The sequence below is a fragment of the Protopterus annectens genome, chromosome 6.part1, assembly GCF_019279795.1.
Source record: "Protopterus annectens isolate FY-2018-M chromosome 6.part1, PAN1.0, whole genome shotgun sequence".
Classification (NCBI taxonomy): domain Eukaryota; kingdom Metazoa; phylum Chordata; order Ceratodontiformes; family Protopteridae; genus Protopterus; species Protopterus annectens.
In genome coordinates, this window is record NC_056738.1 from 148,119,224 (window position 1) to 148,144,781 (window position 25,558).

At 39.8% G+C, this 25,558-nt stretch overlaps 1 protein-coding gene across 10 annotated transcripts in view; it reads right to left on the minus strand.

Annotated features, from left to right (window-relative positions):
• The window catches only part of LOC122805436 (dehydrogenase/reductase SDR family member 9-like), a 520,557-nt gene that overhangs the window by 8,415 nt on the left and 486,584 nt on the right, over window positions 1–25,558 (minus strand). For all 10 annotated transcript variants that reach the window (XM_044075585.1, XM_044075583.1, XM_044075576.1 and 7 more), the window contains one exon: window positions 9,033–9,196. In XM_044075585.1, coding sequence (XP_043931520.1) covers window positions 9,033–9,196 — 164 coding nt within the window. The remainder of the gene's footprint in view (window positions 1–9,032; window positions 9,197–25,558) is intronic.

Sequence of the window (25,558 nt, forward strand, 5' to 3'; positions counted from 1 at the left end):
AGGTGTTCAGTCACAGTCATATAAGTGATAATTGATCATCACATCTGTGTGTGTACATGGTGTGTACATGCACATGCATATATGCAAGATATGCATGTGTGTGGGGACACAGATGCTTCAAACTGTCTCTGATTTTGCAGATATCCGATTTCTGGTTTCACACTTTTGTCATATTTTCATAAAATCTGTGTTTTTTCTGGAAAATCAAGGAGCATTGCAGTCAGTAAATAATGCTGACAGAGATTTGAGTTTCAGACTCAACAACTCATAAAAATGCTAATGTAAAGCCTGTATTCTAGCAACTTTCATAGTATATCACATCACATCTGTCTCTGCTTTTGGTCTTTTATCCACCATTATTTTTTAGTTTTACCCTTGATTCTTGAGCTAAGAGGTTGAAGCATAAGTGGTGAGTGGAGTGGGCTGCACACTGTATTCTGACAACAGTGAAGTGAAAAGATTAATTCCTCTGGAGTAGTTATTTATGTACTTATGCATTCATTTGATAGCAATCAAATATCTGATGAGTATATGCATACCAGTGGCTGGAATTAATGGCCACATCTGTGTATATTCATGTCTGTGTGGGGAAATAACATAAACTATTGTGGCTAATTGCTGTTATTTTACTTTATTACATTATTATGTCTGATGTGTATACTGTCAATAAAGTTTGCTTTAATAACTAGGTTCAGGACTGTCAGATGAGATCCTTTACTATGTCTGTTTTTAACACAATCGAATATCGTACGGGTGCATAGTGAATAAAGGGGCTATGAATGATAAATAAGGGGATTGCTTATGATGAAAATGACTGCATGTGTATGTGGGGAAGCGCTTTGTATTTAAACATAGCAAGTTAGTCCAGAACAGTACACATCACCATTGTTCCCAGTAAGCATCCATCTGTCTATGGCTGTCTGGGTAGGGTGTGTTTGATAGCAAGTGAGCACTATCGGCGTAACACCTTGATTCAACAGTTACGTTTTTGGCAGTGATTCATTCTGTTCAGAGTCTGCGCATACTCTTTCTGTCTCCATGTGGGTTTATCTATGTACTTTGGTTTCTTCTACCAGGTTATTAAGTGGCTAATATATGCTTCTGGCCATTTGTGCTTTTATCTTCATCCCAGTCTATATCAGAGAGATACACAGAAAATAAGAGTAACTATATTTTTTGGAAGATTAGGAAAGTATGCATAATTCCAGTGTGGGATATATATAAATCCTTGCAGGCATATCTCTTCTCAGTTTGATGAGGACCTGCTATTTTTTTTTAGCTCTGAACATTAATCTTTAGACACAATGCAGTTTCCCTGAAAAAGAAATAACACTGTATTCCTTTCCTTACTCATGATTTTTTATTCACATCATTGCTAGATAAACAGGTTGTGAAATAGTTGGAAGGTATCCCACATATGATCTAGAACCCTATGACTTTTGGGGGCTGTGCTTAATTTAGTTATTTCCTCTTACAGTGGCACATTGGCCAGTCAACGTGTGTTAAAAGTTTGGGGAAAAGCCAAAAAGTAAGACAAAGTATTAAAATAATCTGTCTGCATGGTGTGGGGCCAGAATGAGGAGAAATTTGGGATGGACTCTCCGGAGGTACAGGAGGTACATCAGGGAGCCCCTGGAATCATTTTTATTTAGTGCTCCATTTCACATAAAGCTGGCCTTTTTGGTTGAAATCAGATGGCTGAAGTGTATATAGGCAGTAAAGTACCTATAACGAGTGGATACACACTGAGCCAGTCTGTTGACGCAAGTGAATGACCTATTGTGTTATTTGATCACAGTAATAGTAACTGAACTGCAACAATAGACCATGCCCCATTTCACTTAACTCCATTCATTCAGTTGCTTCCTGCAGTCCCCCAGATTTTAAGTTACTAGCCTCCAGTGATAATACTGTGATGTATGTTTGTTTAAATAAATATTGTTTACCAGACGTATAATAAATAAATACCCCTCTGCATTATGTATCTTTGAAATTTCCTATGCCTAAGTCTGTTATCTATGACTTTCCTTTGCCTGTTTCCATTAGAAGCAATTTTATACATACGATCCCTTCCAGGTATCTCTTTTATATTGGTATTTCTCTCATTAGCATATTTGCTTTATCTAGGAAACAAAGCTAAAATACAAGTCCTTCTCCTTCAGGAAACGTCTTTAGTCCTGATGTCCAATTAAAAAGCACACCAGGTTTCCTTACAACACCTTTAATATTATGGTGGGGAGTGAGCACTAGAACGAGCTATGTAAGCACGCATAGTTAGAGAGTGGGGCACTTACCTGGTAACAACGTTTTTTCCCCCCATTTCCTAGCCACAAAGAATATATACCAACATGATCCTATTAAGTGAACACATTGCCTAGGTGGAACACTCCATTGTTTTGAGTTCAATGGAATGGAAAGTGTGTTTTCAAATAAATTAGGAGTAACATGGTCACATGGTCAAAATGTTGGAACTAACCTCCCAAGGGATTAAAGGCAATGGTGACCTACAAACATCCCTCAAGTAGCTCACCAATATGCTGTAAGCATGGCAGCAGTCAAGAAAGACAAAACTAAATAAAGAGCCACTCTGCAACTGCTTACAGAAACATTAAAAACCAGCAGACAGAGTTGGCAACTGAAACAACTATGATCAAGGGCCATATGGGTCAGTTAAATCAGTTACAACTTTGCACACACAAAACTGAGGTAGAACTAGTTAACTTTGAAAACCTCCTCTTCATAGGAATACTGGAAGGGAAATAGGGACATGATCCAGTGGCTTTTACTACTAAGGGACCTACATATCCAGTGGGTATAGAAAGGGTTTACAGGATTAATGAAAAGATCATAAAGAGAACATGTTCAAGCACTTCATAGTCCATTTCATGGGAATTAGCGGAAGATTGTGCAGAGGTGCAGCAATAACTTTGTGTTGGCTGGTGGTACAGTCTACTGTGTAGTGAGCTGGTGGTAGTGATGCACTTTGCAGCTGATGCAGGCAGCATTTATTTGAATATTCAGAGACACAAGACCAACATTTTCCATTCATTTTCCACCAACTTTGTATCTATCTTCATCTTAACATTCAAACAATTTTGACATTGTTATTCAAGGTACAAATTACTATGGCTTACCATCACCCCATTAAGGATTGGAGTGCCGAGTGTTCAGCAATGGAAGTGAACTCCAGATTGAAGGATACTAATAGATCATCTAGTTTGGGCCCCAAACAGACCACTGCTATCCAAGCTGCTGGCGCGGGATCTGATTGGAATGATTTTTTTCAAAGCTTCCTCAGCTGATATGCATAGTGGGACTGTGTGTGTCTGCTGTGGGAGGAGAAGGGAGAAGAAGAAGGAAAGATGAGAAGAAGGCTGCATGGCTGCAGATCCTGACTTGATGGAGAAATCACAGCACAGCACAGAGTTGCAGCACACAGTTGCAGTGCACAGGAAACAATGGGGCAGTAGCTGTTTGTTTTTTTTTGTTTTCTTTCCTGCAATTTGAATTTTTGTGCATTGCACACAAGACACAAGGACTAGGGGGTGGAAATGCTGTAGGGGGAGATTCCATTAGGTGATCAGATGATATTTAATAATATGACTGGTTGAAAAGGGGTGATAAGAACGTTAAAGTCTGGTATTGGTGGTCCCTGTCAACCATCAGGACTGTTTTTTTTCTTTTCACTCACTTTCTCTCCTCTGGATCTGTGATTTTCTTTTATTTTTTACAGTGAGGCTAGGAGGGAAGAGTAGGATTTTTTTCTGGACTATGTTTCCAGGTGTGATCTCCTGTCTCTTACCATACTTGAAAAATGTTTCCCCCCTTGTGTTGAGCACAGAATTTGGCCCAGTGAGGCTTTTACCATCCTCTGTTGGTGTGCATATTTGGTTATAGTTGTAAAAGCATTTTCCTTTGTATCCACTGGTAGGGGTGGGGTGGCTTATGTTGTGTATTCAGAGAACACTCACACTGATGCATTGTGGGGAACTTTGACACATCATTTATTCAAAAGGGCTAAGAGGCATTTAATGGAATTTGAGAGTTTTTTTCCACAATCATTCAATAGCAGGTGCATATGAAGTTTTGGAGGTACCCGGATTTATATCTGACTTTTATCTAGGAAACAAAGCTAAAATACAAGTCTTTCTCCTTGTTTCTGTGGAAATGGAATGGATGAGAAGTTGCCAGATGCAACACCTCAGCCCAGAAGGGGGCTGCAATACTGATTCACAAGAGGCATCATTGGTCCAATACATCTGAAAGCAAAGACCCTGTGGGAGGTCTATAGTAAGAAGGGTGCACTCATTAAGGGGACTGTAACAGAAGGATATACTGCCAACCCAGCTACTGTACTGGGGTCAGCAATGCCAATGCAGCTGGAATCTCAAGACAAGGAATGGAGTAAAGTATTCCCAGATACGCTGAACCCACTCAAGTAGTGTTTCTCAAGGGTTACTTGAAAAAATAGCTTGAATCTTTGGGGGGGGGGTATAACAAATGGAGATACTGCCAGACCAGCTATCTGGAATTTTGTAAATAATTATATGTCATTTTAATGTTAATATGATTTATATAGAAGTGTGACAGAAGGAGATACAAAATTCCAGATGGGTATGCTGACTGTAAATGGTTATGTGGCATTTGTGAATATCAACAAGATTCATATGTTTGTCTTACAAATCTATTAGAACTGTATGCCATGTAAGATGGCTTGTACAGACTTGTGCTGAAGGGATATGTTGTAGAGTACTCAGCTTAAAGATGTATCCACAATGTACTATACTGGAAAAGAACAGAAATGTATATAAACCGTTATAACTGTGTAAATGTATAGGTTTTAACAGTTGGAAATGGAACATAGAAGGTTAACTTTCAAACCTTCAGAAAAAAATAGCTGAAATTAAATTAGTTGAAATTACACTATTTTATAAACACGTAAAAAAAGAGATGTTATCTTTCAATTTCAGTGCAACAGGAGACATAATGTCTAAAACTAAAAGTTTTTTGTATTCTCTTTAAATGTGGAGGAATGTAAATTATTTTATGACTTCCGCCATTTGCCAAAAGATCTAAGGTCTATGTGTTTTTGCAGGTAGATGCTAAATGCTACCAGCTGCACTGGGGGTTTTCACCTTGGATACTCAGATGACAAGATGTGATGCCATGCTGCAAGTATCCCAGCAGTAATATTTGAAATATTAATTTAAGAACTCTCTGACAGAGAGAGAGAGAAAGAGAGAGAGAGACTGTGCATTCTGTATTTGTCTTTGACCTGACATCAGCTAGAAGGCCCACTCACCACATCTATCTTGCCTTGCTATGAGTAAGTAAGTCTAGGGTGCAGTAATTTCTCTTAGATACAGTTAGGAATATAGTGACGTATAACTTAGATGTTTTCTTTATTTATTTGAGACTGTCCTGCAATGTTGTTTTAAATATTTCCTGGGATTTTGAACTCTGAAGTAACTGTGATTGTTTACTGGGAACTTTCTTGTTCTTTTATTATTTATTATTAAACATATTTAAACCTTTCATTGTGGCTGATATCTCTGAGACATATATAAGTTCTGGGAGTATTTTCATATTTATTTGGTGACACTGAGTGGGCCACTCCTAATACCCTTGCTCTTGGTCAAACTACCATTGGACACCCTTTGCTAAGGGCCTTAAAGTAGTTGATTAATAGTGGCTGATTACAGCAAAAACTATCTTATAGTGTGGGTAGAAGGGGCATAGCTAGTAAACCTGTGCCAGCCTTTCTCAGGTGTGTGTGTGTGTGTGTGTGTGTGTGTGTGTGTGTGTGTGTGTGTGTGTGTGTGTGTGTGTGTGTGAGCTACTTGGGCTGGACAGAGCAGGTGCTCGAGGTCTTGGCTTGGCTGCTCATCTGTGATCTCAACCATATAGCTGTACCAGTGGGGAGTCTTATTGGGGATCTGGAGAAAGTGGGAGAAACCAGCCCCAGACTGACTGTGGTCTCTGTGTGCTCTTAAGACAAATTGCACTTTACTGTGTGTGTACTTGTCATCCTCCCAGTGTGTACATCCCCCACAGAAATCAAGGTCATTGCAAGCCTTTCGGGATCTTTTAAAAGATATTCAATTGGTAGATATATGGAGTGTCTTGTAATTCCCTGGAGAAAGATTTCTCTTTTATAGCCCACCTGGTTGAGCATCGAGACTGGATTATGTGTTGATCAGTGTCAATTTAATTTTGTCCACTTCAAGATCAAGCCTATATGACATTAAAGGCTTATGCTCAGAAGACCACAAAATGATTCTGTTCATCCTTATAGAGGGGTTACCGATTGCTGAGATGGGATCTGTGACTAACATGTAAGACATCTTCTGATAAACATTCATGGACCTACTGAATATCTATCAGTCAAATTATACTAGAAATGCTTGATTCAGAGATATGAATCCATTCTGCAATCTAAGCAGAACAGTATGGAGGGAGAGATATGTTTCTCAGAGAATACTACTTCAATGGAACAGATTTCTCCTCCATGTAAAACAAAGTTCTTACCTGTTATTATTAAAGAAAAATTTGGATCTGTGGATGGACAATAAAAAATATACACCAGGGCTGCTCATGTGCCACTAATGGACAGGGCCAGCACCATCTCTCTCAATTCCCAAGTAGCATCCCTTAAAAATGTTCTATGGCATGACCCCAGAAATACTCACTATCTTAGGGGTAGTATATAAATATCGATCTGTGAAAATAACAGAGTTAAGTGCATCAATAAAAAATAAAAAACAAAAACATTTTTTCTTTGAAGATTTCTGTGCCATCACCACCTCTATCAGTAGCCTGTGAATTCTACAATGTGATTATTTTGTCTAGATTACCCTTAATTATTATCAGACCTTCCTTATTTTACTCATAGGTATGGGCATTGGGTCTACTGACTTTCACACTTATATGTATATATACATTTTGCTTCACCCATCCATCCGTCCATCCATCCATCCATCCATCCATCCATCCATCCATCCACAACCCCTTTTTCCAATTTTTGCACATGGGACTAGGATGTCACTTCAACAAGTCTCCATATGACCATTAAGTCTGGTGAATATAAGACTAGGGTTGCATGGATATCAGGTATCTTACTGGAAATAAACTTCTGTATCTTGAAATTATCTTGGTCTTAAACAAGCACAGTATTGCGGCTGACCTTGCAGTTGTAAGCTCAGATATGCTGAGAGAAACCCATTGGTAATTCTTGGTAGTAAATGGAGCTTTGCCTGTTATTAGTTACAGAGATAGAGAGTCATAGAAAACGAAACAGAGAGATAGAGAGAAAGCGAGAAAGGATTTGGCAGCCCGGTGTTTGAAAGCAGTAACACACTTAGTGTTGATACACAAGTCTTTGTAGTTCATTAGGTTTTAACTGTTCCAGTGTACTTTAACACAGACAAAGAAAAACATGTAGGAATAAAAACTGTTTTACAGTTTTGAGAGATTTAATACAGCTCTGTCTCATAAACCAAGACCAAAAGTGAAATGTATTGAATTCTGTAACAGCTTTCAAAGCTTAAATGCCCTCTGTGTTGCCGCAAATGTGCAGCCTCAGGTATATTATAGATTTTAAAGATATTTGAGGTTCCTGCAACTGTTCTGTTGTGTTTAATGTTTATTCTTTATTGTTAGATTACAGTGTGATAATGCAAAAGTGCTTAACAGTTTGTTAAGCACCTTTCTTAGATTAAAGTATTTTTTATTCAGATTAACTTTTTCCCTGATTTGGGGACATAATCATGTCACTCCCTGGCAATATGGACAGAGAAATACATACAAATATGGACAGATAGACCGATAGGTAGATAGATAGATAGATAGATAGATAGATAGATAGATAGATAGATAGATAGAAAGAGTGACAGATAATAGATAGCTCAATAGATAGAAATAGATACATTCCAACAGTTAATAATGCTTCCTTCACTTTATTTGTATTACTGATAGACAATAGTGGAATGACTTTTCCAATTCCCATTTCATTTGTGTTTTGATTACTGGTTGTATGATGGGCTAGCCAGTCAGAAATTCTATAATAAGATATTGCACAAATACAGCCTTCAAGATTTGAGATGCATGGTAATTTGTTTATTCATTGTAAAATGGCAGTTTTACTGCTTCCCCTACTATTTATTAACTGCGTATAAGCTTGCACTTTCCCATGTCCTTGTTGACTTCATAGGGGAAAAATCCATTTGCCATTAGTTTACTCCTCATCAAAAATATTAACATTGTAATTAAATTAGAAGATGAGGTACTACATGTATAAGAGAAAGATTAAACAAGCTGTTTTTGGAAAGGATATAGTGCACTGCCCCTCAGTAGTATAGGTCTATGTTTGTCACTACATTATAGTGGCTGTGTAATTTGATATTGTTTTATCACTTTGACAACCTCTTGAGACTGGTCAAGTAGTGGTTACCTGGCAACAGTCAACATGCATTAGATTTGTCAGGAGTCATGGCACTTGTCAACTGCTTTTTAAGTTATTTCTATTTGTAAGGGGTTCCTGCACCCCTTTAAACCCCTTTAAAGCCCCCATTCTCAATCCTAAAAAGTAGTATGTTCAGGGGTCAAGGGGATGGAGGCCCCTATAAAGAAAACGTATCTATCTATCTATCTATCTATCTATCTATCTATCTATCTATCTATCTATCTATCTATCTATCTATCCATCATCTATCTGTTTAATCAAATCTTTCTACCAAAAAATGCATCTCTCTATCTGCCTGTCTATCTACTGATCTAAGTATCTGTCAATCTATCTGTCTGTCTCTTTGTCTCTCTATCCAGCTATGCAGCTAGATAGCTGATCCAATCTACCCATCTATAAATTAAAACCAGCCTGTGTTAGTGAAAATAAAATTCTAATATGGGTACTGAGTAACAGACAACTCTGTATGCTTATGTGACTAGTCACATGCTGGTTTATACCTGTACTTACAGGATGCCCAGTGTTCTTCATATTTGTTTCATTTTCTAAGGCAAAATGTTTCACTACTTACATTTGTGGAAATAATTATCTCCGTATTGTTTTCTGACTACCGTGGGCACCTCATTCCATAATGCCAACTTTGCTTCGTATTGCTTGTTGTCATTGTTCATACCAGTTTTAAAGAGCCCAGGTTCAATGCAGGACACTTTTATTTCAAATGGCTGCATGTCTCGTCTATGAAGAAAAAAATCAAAGTAAAGTTTTTAAGTTAAGTACATATTTCAAGTAAGCGCACATTTATATGCTAGTTTTTCAGTCAAATATGACACTATTGTAACAGAAAAGTAAACATTTCCATAAATCTTGGGAAAGGCATGTCAGTGAAGCAGAATGGCAGGAAGGTAGTAGAATGTATATTTGTCTCCATACTGGATTATGGTTGCAGTGTATATTAAGATACCGCAGAACAGAATAATATAGCCTTTTTGTGTATTTAGTATTTCTTTGTAATTACTGGAGAAACAGAAGGATAGACCTAGAGGAAAACAGTTTTTGTACTTACCTTCCTCACTTGCTTAGAGAAAAACAGCTGTTATACTCACTTTTCTCACTTGCCTAGAGGAAAGTAGTTTTTTATTCAGGCATGTCCAAGAGCCAGCTCCCAGTGTTCTCAACTGTCTATCTGATAAATCTGGGCATCTTGGGGCACTGTAGCAATTGCCTCATGTACACAGACAACCCTCTCCTCCTACCACCCAACACCACAATGTATGAGAGATTCACTTATCTAGCCAAACTGGAGGTAAAGCTCTCTCCAACCAAGACTGAACTTGTCGAGAGGAGAAGGTAAACACTTGCACCACACCACATTCATCACATAGTCCCACTAAACCTACACCACCAAAATCCACACATAGAAATACAAAAACATTTGCGGAGGTTCTCAATAATAATCTGCTCAAGCAACAGAGATCTCCAAAGCAGAAATGCAAGCAACCTCCACCCCCCCCAACACAACCCAAATGACACATAGCTCACAGACTCAGTGTGCCACTCAACCACACCCCATAAGGCAAAACAACGTACCCAACACACTAGTCATAGGTGACTCTATAGTCAGTCACACTGATGTCCCACTCACCAGGCTAAACAAGGAGAAGGTTACTGTCAGCTGCCTATCGGGTGCCAGGATCCGCCAAATAACCCACGCACTCAGGTCACTCCACAACAAGTACAAATATGACTCTGTCATTGTCCATGTTGGTGGGAATGACCTGAGATGTACCTCCCTGGACTACATGGAAAGAGACATGGAAGAGCTCCCTGATCTTGTAGCCCAGGCAGGTATGACCCTAGCCCTGAGTAGCATCTGCCATCGCCCAGAATGATACCGCAGTGCAAGGACAAAATGATTGACTTCAACAATTGGCTAAGCTTCTGGTGTCATTCTATGGGGATCCAGTATCTGTCTGCCTGGGACGACATGGTCGACAGACCATGATGCTTTTCCAGAGATAGCCTGCACCTGTCATCCCTGAGATTCCAGATACTGGCTAAGGCTTTTGCTGCCCCTGTAGTGCCTTTTCTAGACAAGGTTCAAATGACAAATTCACCACTGTAACAGGAACAGGCAAGCAAAAACTGAAGGTAATATTACTCAATGCTAGAAGTCTAAATCTCAAAATGCACTCCCTCAATGCACTCCTTAAAATGGAAAACATTGATATCTGTGCAGTGACTGAGACCTGGTTCAAGGCTCCAGGGAGCACCCCTGCATTACCAGGCTATAACTCATACCACACATTTTGGCCGCCTAACCTGGACCGGAACACCAAAGTTGGAGGTGTGTCCATATTCATTAAGGATATCCACACTTCCAGGCTAGTTGCTCAGCATAATGCATCCGAGGTTATCCAAGTGCAACTAACTCTGGGCAAAACTGCAATCCAAATTGTAGCTTGCTACAGATCCCCCGCAATGCCCCAGAATTCCCACTCCTCCTTTCTTGATATACTGGAAAATATTAGGGTTCAACTAAACACCCTAACAGTGGGCAATTTCAACTACCCCACCATTAACTGGGAAAACTACTCATGTACTAACTCCTTCACTCAACGCTTTCTAGAATTCATAAATTCCAATGCCCTGAATCAACTTATCCACACCTCCACCTGGGGCAATAATATCCTAGACATAGTCATTACCAACATGAGTGACCGGTGTTCCACACCTGAAGTCAACCTTGTTGGTCAGATCCGACCATAAGCTAATCACCCTAGATATCCACAACCCGCCCCCACCCCCCATTGAGGAAGTCACGGTAAAAAAATTCTCCAAAGTCAACTTCATCCTTCTTAAGACAGAAGTGGTGAACTTCATAACTCCCATGCAGATGGACAACACAGTTACAACTGCTGAATCCTACACAGATGCACTCTATAAGCACTTACACGAGTGCATGGATCGTGCTATCCCAGACAGAACCAAGATGCTATCCTCCAAAAAAAGGAAGCCAATCTGGTGGTCCCTTGCCATAAACAAACTCTACAACAGAAGGAAGAAACTGTTGCAAAAGAGTGTAAAATCTCATGAGTGGAGGAGTTCCCTGGTCAGCCTCAGTAAGAAGCTGAGATCCCTTTTAAGATCCTCCAAAGCTAGCTACGAAAACAAAATTGCCACTTATTCTAGGGACAATCACAAAGCATTCTATACCTATGTCAAGAATCTTAGTGGCAGCACACAGATCTGATCTGAGTTATAGCACAACGGCATGAAAATTACAGAACCAACTGATATTGCCAGCATCCTGGCAGATAGGTTCAGTGCTATCTTTAGCACCCTCTCTCACCCCCTAAAGGGCCCATATCTATACAGAAAGAATGCAGATTCCCTGTAATCACAACTATGTGTGTAAAAGCTGCACTCTCTAAAGCCAAAAACACAGCATCCATGGGACCGGACAACATCCCAGGCTGCATTTTACATGAACTTTAGAATGAACTGGCTCCCCACCTAAGCACAATGTTCAATCATAGTTTCACATCAGGATTTGTGCCCACTGAATGGTGCACAACACCAGTTATCCCACTCTACAAAGGGGGAGCCACCACTGATCCCAGGAACTATCACTCTATTAGCCTGACAAGCCTAGTCTGTAAGGCCATGGAATTTATCATAATGGAACTCATAAACAAAGACATTGTAACCTAAAAACTCTGGACCCCACCCAGGTCGGGTTTGTGAAAGGCAGATCATGCCTCCTGAACATGACCGACTTCTTTGAGGCAGTCATCAAAGCTGTAGATTAGGGTAAGGTGGTTCACACAGCCTTATCTTGACCTCGCCAAGGCTTTTGACACCATCCCCCATTCTGGAATTATAGCTAAACTTACTAAACTAGGTATAAATCCCTACGTCACAAGATGGGTTGCCAATTGGCTCACTGACAGAACCCACACTGTAAAAGTTGCAGACTCCAAATCTGACTTCAAACCAGTGACAAGTGGAGTACCATGGGGTTCAGTCCTGGAACCTCTCCTGTTTGGTATCTACTTCTCTGAAGTACAGGCTAACACAGAAGGCCTTTGGCTAACGAAGTTCACATATGACTACAAACTATGAGCCATAGTTGAGTCCCCAAATGATGTGAGCATCTTACAGAAGGGCCTCACTGAGACAGATGCCTGGTGTCAGAGCCATGGCCTCAAGCTCAATGCCAAAAAGTGCATTGTCATCCTCTTTGGTAAAAACTCTGTACCCATGAACTACCACATAGGCGGCAGTCTACTTAACGCCAAATGTGTGACAAGAGACCTGGGGACCCAGGTGGGCAGTAGTCTCTCCTTTGATGATCACATTGCCACAGTAGTCAGGAAATCCTTCTATGTGACACACCTCATCACAAAAGGGTTCTTATCTAGGAAAAAAGAGGTCATTGTTCCTTTCTACTCGACATTCATTAGACCCATTATAGAGTACCATGCCCCTTTTGGAATGTACCTCACAAGACATCTGCAGCAGCTGGAAAGGTCACAGAAGTACCTCACAAAGAGGATTACTGGCCTCAAACAGATGCCCTATACTGACCGTCTCAAAAAACTCCAGCTTTGCTCCATAGCATATCACCTACTCCAAGGTGATCTCTGCCTAACATATAAAGCTATGTCAAACCCAGAGCTGTTGGACATGCTACACCTAAAAAATCCCAATCCCTCTGAGCTACACACTCTAGGGACCTAAACCTTGTCACCACAATAAAAATGGCATGCTGGAGGGATAGATTCCTGTCCCAGAGACTTCCCATACTCTGGAACAAGCTACCCATCTATGTCAAGCAAAGTTCCTCATTAGCACTCTTCAAGAAAAATCTTAATAAGTGGATGGGAAATAGGAAATACACCCTGGGCATCACTTCTGTTGCTCTGCTCGACAGGGGCACAGAAAAATATCTTTCTTTGGGAGCATAAGCCAGGGAACCTTGTTGGCTAGGCTTACTTAGGCCCTTGGGCCAATAACCTAGTACCTACCTATGAACCTAGGAACATGCTATGAACTGAGAGAAAAGTGAAGGATTTCTACATTATTATTTGTGGGAACAAAAATAGTACATTTCTTTTTTTGGCAGATGTGGTTAGGTTTTAGATGATATTCATAGGAACAATGAATTGAAATGGCATGGTGCCATATCTGGCAATTAGCTTACAAGACTAAGGCTATGATGTTTTAACATGCGGTTTCCTACAGTCCGGGTTTTGATTCCCTCAGCCTCCATCTGCCGAACTAACTCTGAGTAAGTCGCTTAACCAGGCAGTGCTTCTGGAAGAGTCTGCAAAAGGTCTCTGTGAATCGGTGTGTTCTACTCTGGTTAAAAGTATAAATAAATAAATGCCCAGGAGTTAGTGAATGGAGGTATTATGAACAGCATGAAGTTAAAAAAGAAATAAAAGACAGAATTGCACAGAAAATATAATGCAAAGTTCATGTTAGAAATAACTGAAGGAATAGACACAGATTTTTATAGAAAACTAATCCAAAATGAAATTTATGATAAATAAGTAAAATAATGGCTCTGACTGCAGACTGTCTCACACAACCAAAGGATAGAAAAGAAATGCTGAATTATAGAGTGTGGTGAATTCCCACTCAAGTTTTTGAACACCAAAAAAATGTGCGGTGTTATTTATAAAAGATTATAGAAGGCATAGAGAAGCAAAACGTTACCTGTGGTATAAAAGCTTTTTCAGTCTTGTCTTCTATCACATTTCTAGTAACTGACACCACCTCCCTTTCTGGTCCAAATGACCCCAAGACCACTGCACCATAAAACAACAGTGCTAGGACTTACATAAATCAGAATCCAGCACCCCCTTCTTTCCCTTTTGCTGTCCCCTTCATACCTCTCAACTGTCCAGATTTTCTCAGAATGTCCAGATTTTTGCTTCATATTTTTGATCTGTTCCTCAAAAAATTGAGTTTTTCAGGAAAATCACTGAGGATTAAAGTCACTAAGTAATGACAGAAGTTTGAGTTTCTGACTTCAAACCCTTCAGAAAATGTATGGTAATGCAAAAGCTGCTACCCTTTTAATTTTTTGTTTATAAAATCAGTATTTAAAAATTGTCCCTATTTTTGGACCTTTGTTCCCCCCCATTATATTTGGCTTTGTCCAGATTTCTTGTGCTAAGGGGTTGATAGGTATGCATTGTTTTACTTCTGAACCTCTTCACTTTTAGGCTGAGTACTCTACCTCAGAATCACAAAAGACGGGTAGTCTTTATTTCATTATGACCTTACATGGGTTTAGCTTCTTCATCTGTCTGTCAACTCAGTATTTACTGCACCCCCTCACATTTACCTTGTAATAATAAAATTAATGAAGTTCACCTGACATCTATAGTTTATAACCAAGCTTAATTTACACAGGTTGCAGAATCTGGTAAATGCAAATGAAATGCAAAGTAGGTACTGACACATTGGTGATATGGCCCCATTTGAAATAATGCAACAAATGTTTGTTCGAAGCTTGTTTTATATTAGGTTTAGTGCTTTATATTTAATATGTTAGTAGTTAGCTTTTATTATGTCAGCTAAGCTATTTGTTTCTTTTTCGATTTGATTATAGTACTTTGATTAAAACAGCTTAGTAGTTGTAGTTGGAATTGCACACATCCATGACAGAGAATTTGCATCCCTTATACAATGGATTATGTCCTTGTTCTTTGTTCCTTGATACTCATTTGATAATTGAAAGTGAAAGTTTATGACTTTAACCAGAGATATGGCATGCATCTGAACTGAAATACAAGGCATCCATAGCAAACAACTGAAAAATAAGTATATTTAAAGCCTGTATTGCAGTTTGTTAACTGCATTTATTTGAACTGCTGCTTTATTTTTGTTGATTGTGTCTGCAATTTTCTTCTACACTTTGAAATTCTGTACTACTGCTTTATATAGCATAGGCTTGATTCAGACTTGCTGAATCTAGACTGTTTGGTATCACTGGGCTCTAAATGAGCCAACTTAGATTAAGAGGGCCCACTGCACCCTTGTGGCAGAAGTGTGTTGCTCAGGTTCCATCTCAGTTGGACATTGCTGGAGAAAGGCTCAGTTTGAGGCTTTCCAATTGGTAGTTTGCCTTGAAACTGTTGAATTTCACCTGTATTTAAGCCTCACATTTGCACATAGCTGCACATCACACAACGGGGGTTAGCACTGCTCTGTATAGATGCAAACACCAGGAAACTTAAATTTTCGCTAGACATCTGTCAGTAGGACCCTCCCAAGTCCCCTTTCGCTCTGCAGGCAACTCACCTGCACACTGAGCATCACCAGAGCTCTTCACCCTAAACTGTCAACAGAATAAGCCCCTCTATTATTCCTACATCATCAACGGATCTAACGTACCCACTCCCAATAGTACTATGGTATAAACCTGCCATTATGGATGGTCAATTTCTCACCATTTCTCTGGTCAGCCTGATTAACCTGGGCATCCTGAGGCAATGTAGTAATTGCCTCACATATACTGACAACCACTTAGTCCTGAAACAAACAAATACCATACGTGAGAAATGAAATTACATTATCAGTTTGGAAACAATCTTCCCGCGTAAAAAATGAAGACATCAAACAGGTTGTCACGTCACATACTTCACCTCTCACACAAGTTCAGGACACAACACATAAACCCACATATGTTGAGGTACTCACTAGAAACCTGCCAAATTATCAGAGACCTCCAAAGTGCATATTATCTGCACACACCTTAATATGTATAGAAAGCACTGGTAAATGAAACACATATATCAGTTTCTCACCAAATAAGTCCCTAAGGGAAAACACCTCAAAACCTAATGTCTCGGTCATAGTAGACTCCATAGTGAGACACACAGATGTTGCCCTCACCAGGCTAGACAAGGAGAATGTCACGGTCAGCTGCCTACTGGGTAGCAGGATCCATCAGATCATGCATGTACTCAGGTCACTCAAAAGCAAGTACTATTATGACTCTGTCATAGTCCATGTTGGGATGATTGACTTGAGACATACTTCCCTGGTCTATATGAAAAGAGACATGACTGAACTCTCAGATTATGTGTCCCTGGCACATATGACCCTAGCTCTAAGCAGAATTCTACCTTCACTGAGAATGATGCTACAATATAAACAAAAAATGATTGACTTCAACAATTGGCTTAGTGTCCAGTGTCATTCCAGGAGGATCCAGTATTTGTCATCCTGGGAAGACATGGTCAACAGGCCATGCTGGTTTTTCAAAGATGGTCTGCAGCTGTCTCCTCTAGGCTTTCGGATACGGGCTAAGGTGCTTGCCTCTCCCATAATACCTTCTTCAGGCAATGCCAAAATGACAACATTTCTGGCATAGCAAAATCCACTCGAGACAAACTAAATGAATGCTGCTTAATGCTAGGAGTCTAAACATGAAACTGCACTCCCTGGATGCACTCCTCACCTTGGAAGACGCTGATGTCTGTGCAGTCACTGAAACATGGTTCAAAGCTGCAGACACCACCCCAGCTCTGAAAAGCTAGAATGTCTTTCACACATTCAGACCTCAGAATGAGAGTGAAAGAACCAAAGGTGGAGGTGTGTCCATCTTCATTAAAGCCAAGTACTTTGAGATTTGTCAAACAGTATGACTTTCTCGAACTACTCAGTGCCCAGTTAACATCATTGCTAGCTATAGGTTCAGCTCCATGCACCAAGAAAAGCTCAATGCCTACCTTGACTTACTGGAGTCATCATACAGCCTAACACCTTAGTCATGAGAGATTTCAATTATCCCTCCATCAACTGGGAAACATACACAAGTTCAAACGTGTTCCCCCAGAGGTTCCTGGACTTTGTCAGTGCAAATGTTCTGGAACAGATAGTCTGCACCCCCACAAGGAGCTCTAATGTCCTTGACATAGTACTCATCAACATGGGTGGTCACTGCACTGCCTCCTGTGTGATGCCCTCCCTGGTAAGGTCGGACCTTAAATCAGTATAATTTGAACTAAGTACTGGACTTCACACTCTCAAAGGAGCAAAAACCTAAGGGACTTCTCCAAAGCAAAGTACTACCTGCTAAGTAATTGTATAAAAAGTGTTATACCCCCTGCAATCACATGCAATAATGACTCCTATGCAGAGATGCACACAAATGCTCGGTATAATCATCTTAGTAACTGTATTGACTCAGCTGTACCTGACCAGATTAAAACCAGGCCTTCCCAAAAAAAAAAAAAACTTGGTGGACATCTAGTATAAACAGATTATATAACAAAAGAAAGAAAGTGATGTCCAAGAACAAGAGGTAACTGCCTCTGCAGAGGAAGAATTCAATCCAGAGACGGAGCAAGGAAATCAGAAGTCTTGTAAATCTCTCTAAAGCTAATTATGAAGCTAAAATAGCATCCTTAGCCAAGAACAATCATAAGACACTCTTTAACTATAACCCACTAGACAAACTGCTACAACCAATGCAGTGAATGTTCCGCTCCAAAACTTGTATGTAAATAATCCAACAGCAAATGGAGTCAACACATGGCTAAACATGCACTGTTCATTCAGCAGTAAAAATGACAGTAAAAGCAATTAAAACACATATCTTTACTTCATATAAAAATTAAAACGGCACGCACTTTCACAGCTCTCCTTGTTCTTCATCAGACCAATTTAATAATTCTAAAACACGTATTTTATACTTAGCGTGTTAAAAACACACCAATCCAACTGGAGCAGAGCTCAAATTGAACCAACAATTGCGATATTTAGGGATTCAATTTTCACAGGGAAACAGTAACTATCATCAAGATAATGTCGTCCGATACTGGAATAATATTCAAAATGATATTGATAGATGGTCAAAACTCAAGCTCCCTTTCCTGGCCAGAACCACGGTGATTAAGATGAATATCCTTCCTAGACTTCTTTACCTGTTTCACGCAGCTACCTGCATTTTACATGACAACTTCTTCAAAAGAATGATATCATCCATCTCTAAATTTATTTGGGCTCCTAAAGCGGTTAGAATTAGTTATTTAAAACTTATGTATCCAAAGGAGAGGGGTGGAGTAGGTCTTCCCGATTTCAAAACATATTATCAGTTAATAAATAGTAGTAGAATATTTAAGATTGCGTGCTATCAAAGAGCTGAATTTTTGTGGGCCCCGACATGGGTGATTATAGGTAATAGTTTTGTTAAAACACTTAAATTTAACCCCGCAGCACTCTCTTTTCTAAATGAAGCAAACTTAGTTTTACTAAAGCATTCGAAAAGCCTAATATTCAGCATAAAATCCCTTCAGGCCTTTTTCAACTCTCTGAACCCGTCCCATTCATTCATAACTCTGCAACCACTTCATCTCAATCCTAACCTTAAATTAAACGGTCATATGCTCAATTTGGATCAATTCCCTCTCCTTGAGAATACTACTATAGCTGATTTCTTCCCCTATAGACATTTAAATATCACTAACCTAAGAATGGAACTGAATTTACCTAAAAAATACCTGAGTATCCTACGACAAATTAGAGAACTGACACAAAAATATCTGGATCACCCCCTGGCCGCAGATAATGATATTACAACATGTAAAATGATAAAGAAACTCCTTCTCAGTGAAAAGAAAATGACCGCTAACTCATACAAAGCCATTATATCAATCAGGTATCAGAAAGCTCTTGGGTTCTCAAAGTTTTGGTCAAAGATTAACCCTACTATCAATCAAGAACAGATCTTAAAAGCTATAAATTTAAGCTCTAAATCTATTCCTTTCAAAAGGATGAAATACACCTATCTAATGATCCTGAATAATGCATATTTCACCCTGGGCGTCCTTAGTAGAATGTTCTCAAATCAGTCCCCCGAATGCTGTTCGAATCAAACAGATGACATCCTTCATTCGTTCTGGAGCTGCAAGTGTTCCTACAAACTCTGGTGTGCCTTGAGAGTGATTCTTGAGAAAATCGGATATGAAAAATCCACCCTCTCATGGGAATTTACTATACTCCATATCCCACCTCATGGCATGTCTGATAGGAAATGTAAGATTTTAATATCTATATTTATGTTAATCAAATATTGCATTTCCTTAAATAGGAAAAATAGACACTCTCTCTCTTGTGGGGGATTCAAACTGACAGCTATTAAATACCTCAAGGCTCACAGATTTCTGTTCCACAATATTAAGAATAAACCGTTTTTTAAGGAATTCTGGAGAATAATATCTGACCATATACTCAAATGAATTATTGAATCACATGGGGTTTTCAATACTTACTCTAAGATATGCTGGACCCTTTCAAGAATACTTTAGGGCAAGATATGAGTTGTATATAGGTTATTTTAATTAGATGTACATGTTTTTAGTTGTCATAAGACTTTTATCTTTGTTACGTTTTTACTTTCTGTATGTTGCTATGATTTTTTTTTTCTGAAAATTTGCAATAAAGAGTGTTTTAAAAAAAAAAAAAACACACCAATCCAACTCAAATTAATTCAAACTTGGAACCAAAAACTAACCTATCATGAAACACATATCAAAACATTATTTTTATTCAGTTTGCAGTGAATGCATAACAACAAGCATTGTTTACATTTAGTTCATAAAAAATTAGAACCTTATCGGTGTCTTGCTTTCAGATGAACTTTGATAGGAATCCTATCATTGAGACCACTGCCTTCTTTTGCCTGTAATTTAATAATCCATTCGGATTCATTAATCTCTGTTTTATTCTTTATGCCTCATGGTGATTTTTGTTTTATCTACTACCATGAACTTAAAGCAGTATGATTCATTAGTGTCTCTAACATGCTTAGCTAAAGCATTAGTTGGTGTATCAGTCCTAATATTATAAACATATTCTACTGCGCAGGTCTCTGTCTGTTTTTCCTACATAACATTTACTGCATTTTATCAGCGTGCGACATACACTTATGTGACTGCTACCACAATCTGCTATTAGCTTAATGAAATACCACCTCCCTGTGTCCAGATGTATAAACACTCCTCCTGTTTGTATAAAACTGCAGGAATTGCAGTGTCCACAGGGACTTGTACTAAATACATGCTCATTACACTCAACCATCGCTATTTCTGAAGTATTTTTCAGATAACATAACTTCCTTTTAAGCGATTTAGTCTTTACATTTAACTTTAGGGTATTCACCTACTATTTATCTGATGGTTTCATTAGTTAATACCACCTGCCAATGTTTTTTTATAATTTCCATGACATTTCTTGAATCACTGGTAAAATTTAAAAGGAGACTAGTACCATAATATCTTTCCAAATCTTGTTGTACTGAACTAACAGGTTCTGAAAAATATGGTTTAGCTTCAGCACCTCTCATCTTAGATATATCCTTCAAATCTTCATCTGTCTCCATTTTACTGTATCCCCTGACCATTAAATCCTTATGAAAAGAATCAAGTTCCCTGTTAAAGTTTTCATCTACCACTGTTAGTCTAGATAACCTCATTCCTTGTCTCTTTCTAATATTCTTAAATACATGCCTTCTATGCATACTGTTTCTATGCAAGTATGAATTTTTATAGCATGGGTTCCTATACATTTTTGTAGATGTCCTGCCCATGTCTTTCTTAACTTTTACATCTAAAAAATAAATCTCTTTTCTGGACATCTCCATAGTAAACTTAAGAAAGCTAGTACAACTATTCATATGCCCATAAAGGGTCAGTAATTCTTCACCTTTGTCTCCTACAGATAAAAACGACACATCTCCAATAAAACAAAATATTTTTCTTGTGACTTTCATTATTAAGTATTTCTTTCTCTTCCCAGTCTGCCATAACTACATTGATGTAGCTATTGGCATAAGAAGTGCCCATAGACACACCATCCTTTTGTAAATAGCTGCATTCATCAAACATAAAAACATTATTTTCTAAAATAGTTTTCATAAAAAGGCATATGACGTCCACTTTTTTCCTCTCATAGTCACCATATTTAACTAAGTACCTCTTAAAGGCAGACAAACCATACTCATTGGGGGTAGTAGTAAACAGTAATTTAACATCCACCGTAACTAGCAGGCAACTCGACAAATCACAATTTTTACTGAACTGAAAGAACCTGGTTCAAGGCTTCAGAGAGTACCCCAGCACTACCAGGTTATATCTCATATCATGCTTTTCGGCCCCAAAACCTGGACTGAACCACAAAAGGAGGGGGAGTTTCCATATTTATCAAGGATATCCATACCTCCAGTTTAGTGGCAGTGCACGAAGTATCGGAGACCATCCATGTGCAACTGACAGTGGGCAAGACTGCTTTTCAGTTTATAGCATCCTACAGACCACCCTCTCAAAGTCAGGAATCCCCCTCGGCTTTCCTGAAAACATTGGAGAACACTAAGATCTCTCCGAACACCATTATATTGGGCGACTTCAACTACCCAAACATAGACTGGGAGCATTACTCAAGCCCCAGCACCTTAGCCCAAAGGTTCCTGGAATTTATAAACTCAAATGCTATGGAACAACTAGTCAACACTCTCACAAGAGGGAAAAACATACTAGACCTGATCATTACCAACATGGGGACTCTATGCTCCATACCAGAAGTATATCCCTCATTGGTAAGATCAGGCCATAAATTAATTTCACTGGATATCCACATCCCGACCCCACCCCCAGCCCAGAAAACCACAGTGAAAAACTTCTCAAAAGCGAACTTTACACTTCTCAAAACTGAAGTGGAATCCTTCAAGGCCCCAGGGCCAGTGGAAACTATGCCCAAACTGCAGAATCCTATATAAACGCATTCTACGGACATCTCCAGGAATGCATGGATCATGCTATCCCAAACAAAATCAAGACCCAATCATCCAAAGGCAGGCATCCAGTCTGGTGGACCCCAGCCATAAATAAACTGTACAACCGAAGGAGGAAGCTACTACATGATATAGCAAAATCCCTAAAAGGGAAGGCATCTCTGATCAGTACTAGCAAAAAATTACAATCCCTCATAAAATCCTCCAAGGCCAGCTTTGAGAGAAAAATTGCACAGGACACTAAAGACAATCATAAGGCTTTTTTCAGTTATGTTAGGAAACTGGGATGCAACTCCCAGACTTGTTCTGAGTTGATTCTAAATGACAAAAAATACACTGAACCCACAGACATCGCCAATATCCTGGCAGACAGGTTCAGTGCAAACTTCTCCACCCCCCCCCAAAAGAGCAAGTATCTATCCCAGCAGCGTGCAGCCTCCCAAACATCTCTGATGCTCAGGTGAAGGCCGCCCTCTCCAAAGCAAAAAACACTGCTTCCATGGGACCAGATGGCACCCCGGGTTGTGTCCTACATGAACTCCAAGAAGAACTAATCCCTCAAGTAAAACTGCTGTACAATCTCAGCCTCACTACAGGATATGTGCCCAAAGAATAGCGTACAGCAACAGTGGTCCCACTCCACAAAGTTGGCGCCTCTGCGGACCCTGGAAACTATTGCCCCATAAGCCTGACTAGCCTAATATGCAAGGCTATGGAGAGGATCATCATGGAACTCATAAACAAAGACATTGGGGACCTCGAGACACTAGATCCTACCCAATTTGGCTTCGTCAAGGGCAGATCCTGCCTTTTGAACCTGGTCAACTTCTTCAAAACAGTCACCAAGGCCATAGATGAAGGGAAGGTAGTCCACACAGCCTATCTGGACCTCGCAAAGGCATTTGACACAATACCCCACTCGGGCATCATAGATAAGCTATCCAACCTAAATATAAACCCCTATGTCACAAGATGGGTTGCAAACTGGCTCAAAGACAGAACCCACAGAGTCAGAGTTGCTGGAGCCATGTCAGACTCGAAACCGGTCACAAGTGGCATCCCACAAGGTTCTGTCCTGGGACCTCTCTTGTTTGGTATTTACTTTTCTGAGGTACAGGCCAACGTGGGAGGACTATGGCTCACCAAGTTTGCAGATGACTGCAAACTGGGCGCCATAATCGACTCTCCAGCTGACACAAACATCCTTCAAAAAGGTCTCACAGAGACGGATAACTGGTGCCAGAGCCATGGTCTAAAGCTAAATGCCAAAAAGTGTATAGTCATACCCTTTGGCAAAAACAATGTGCCCACAAATTACCACATAGGTGGTAACCCATTAAGTACAGAGAAAGTAATTATGGATCTGGGGACCCAAGTTGATAGCAATCTCTCCTTTGACAACCACATTGCCAAAGTGGTTAGAAAGACCTTCTACATAGCCCACCACATCATGAAAGGATTCACATCTAGATCAAGAGAGGTAATCGTGCCCCTTTATTCATCCCTCATCAGGCCCATCATAGAATACAATGCCCCCTTTGGGATGTACCTTACCCGACACCTGCAGCAATTAGAAAGACCCCAAAAGTACCTCACCAGGAGGATCAAGGGACTCAAACAGATGCCATATGCTGCTCGGTTAAAAAAACTCCAGCTCTACTCAGTTGCATACCGCCTACTTCGAAGCGATCTATGCCTGACATATAAAGCCATGTCCAACCCAGAATTAATGGACATGCTTCATCTCAGTAAATCTAAATCCCTTAGAGTCACGCGCTCGAGGGACTTGAACCTCAGCACAGAAATAAATAGAACATGCTGGAGGGACAGTTTCATAACCCAGAGGCTCCCTTCGCTCTGGAATAGAATTCCAATTCATGTTAGGCAGAGCACCTCACTGACTCTCTTCAAGAGGAGTCTTGATGAGTGGATGGGAGATAGTAGGTTTGTCTCAGGGATTACTTCCGTGTCACTATTAGACAGAGGCACAGTAAACTAAACTTTAAAAAGGGCACAATATACTCAAATCAAGGGGTGGTGTAAGCCAAATACAATTGGGCTAGGCTTATAAATGCCCCAGGGCAGATAGCCTAGTATGAACCTATAAACCTATGAACCTATGAACCTAAAAAATATCTTGTGTCTTTCAATATATACATATTATTATTTAAAACAGGTCTAATGTGTCATTCAACAAATTCCATGGGTTCAGTGGACATAAAGGGGGGCCATCAACTGACCACTGACCATGGGAACTATAGACCCATAAGTCTAACCAGTCTCATCTGCAAGGCCATGGAAAGGACCGTTATGGACCTTATCAACAAGGACATAGGCAACCTTCAAACTCTGAGCCCAACACAGTTTGGCTTTGTTAAGGGTAGATCATGCTTACTGAACCTGGTAGACTTTTTCAAGAAAGTCACCAAAAGCCCTGGATGAAGGTAAGACAATGCATACAGCCTATCTGGACCTAGGCAAAGCCTTTGACACAATCCCCCACTCAGGTATCATTGAAAAACTCTCCCAGCTAGGTGTTAACCCTTATATCACTAGATGGGTAGCTAACTGGCTCACCAACAGAACACATACCTTCAGAGTTGGTGACTCCACCTCTACTAGTAGACCCCTCAGCAGTGGCATACCACAAGGATCTGTACTTGGCCCTTTACTATTTAGAATCTATTTCTCGGAAGTCCAGGCTAAAGTAGATGACCTTTGGCTTACTAAGTTCACTGATGATTGTAAACTAGGCACAATCATTGAGCCCTCTCAATGATGTTAACATATTATAGATGGGCTAAGATAAACAAATGAATGGTGCCAAACTCACAGTCTAAATCTGAAAACAAAGAAGTGCGCTATTATTACATTTAGCAAAGCAGAGTACCCCACTAATTACAATAATGATAGCAGCCCTCTAAGTTCAAACCCACTGGTGCAATGTCTGGGAAGACAGGTCAACAACAATCGGAACTTTGTCCACCAGGTTTGCACAGTGGTAAGGAAAGCCTTCTACATTGCACCTCTCATAAGTAAAGGCATCATATCCATGTCTAAGGATGTTATAACTCCACTTTATTCAACCCAAATCGGGGCCATTAATAGAGTAAAGTGCTCCTTTCTGCATGTATCTCACAAGACACCTGCAGCAACTAGAGGTTTCTCATTAAGAAGATACAGGGCCTCCAAACCATGACCTATGTTGATAGACTGAAAGCCATGTCACTGTACTCTGTATCATATAGGCTACTGACAGGTGACTTGTGCCTGGCCTACAGGGCAGTCTC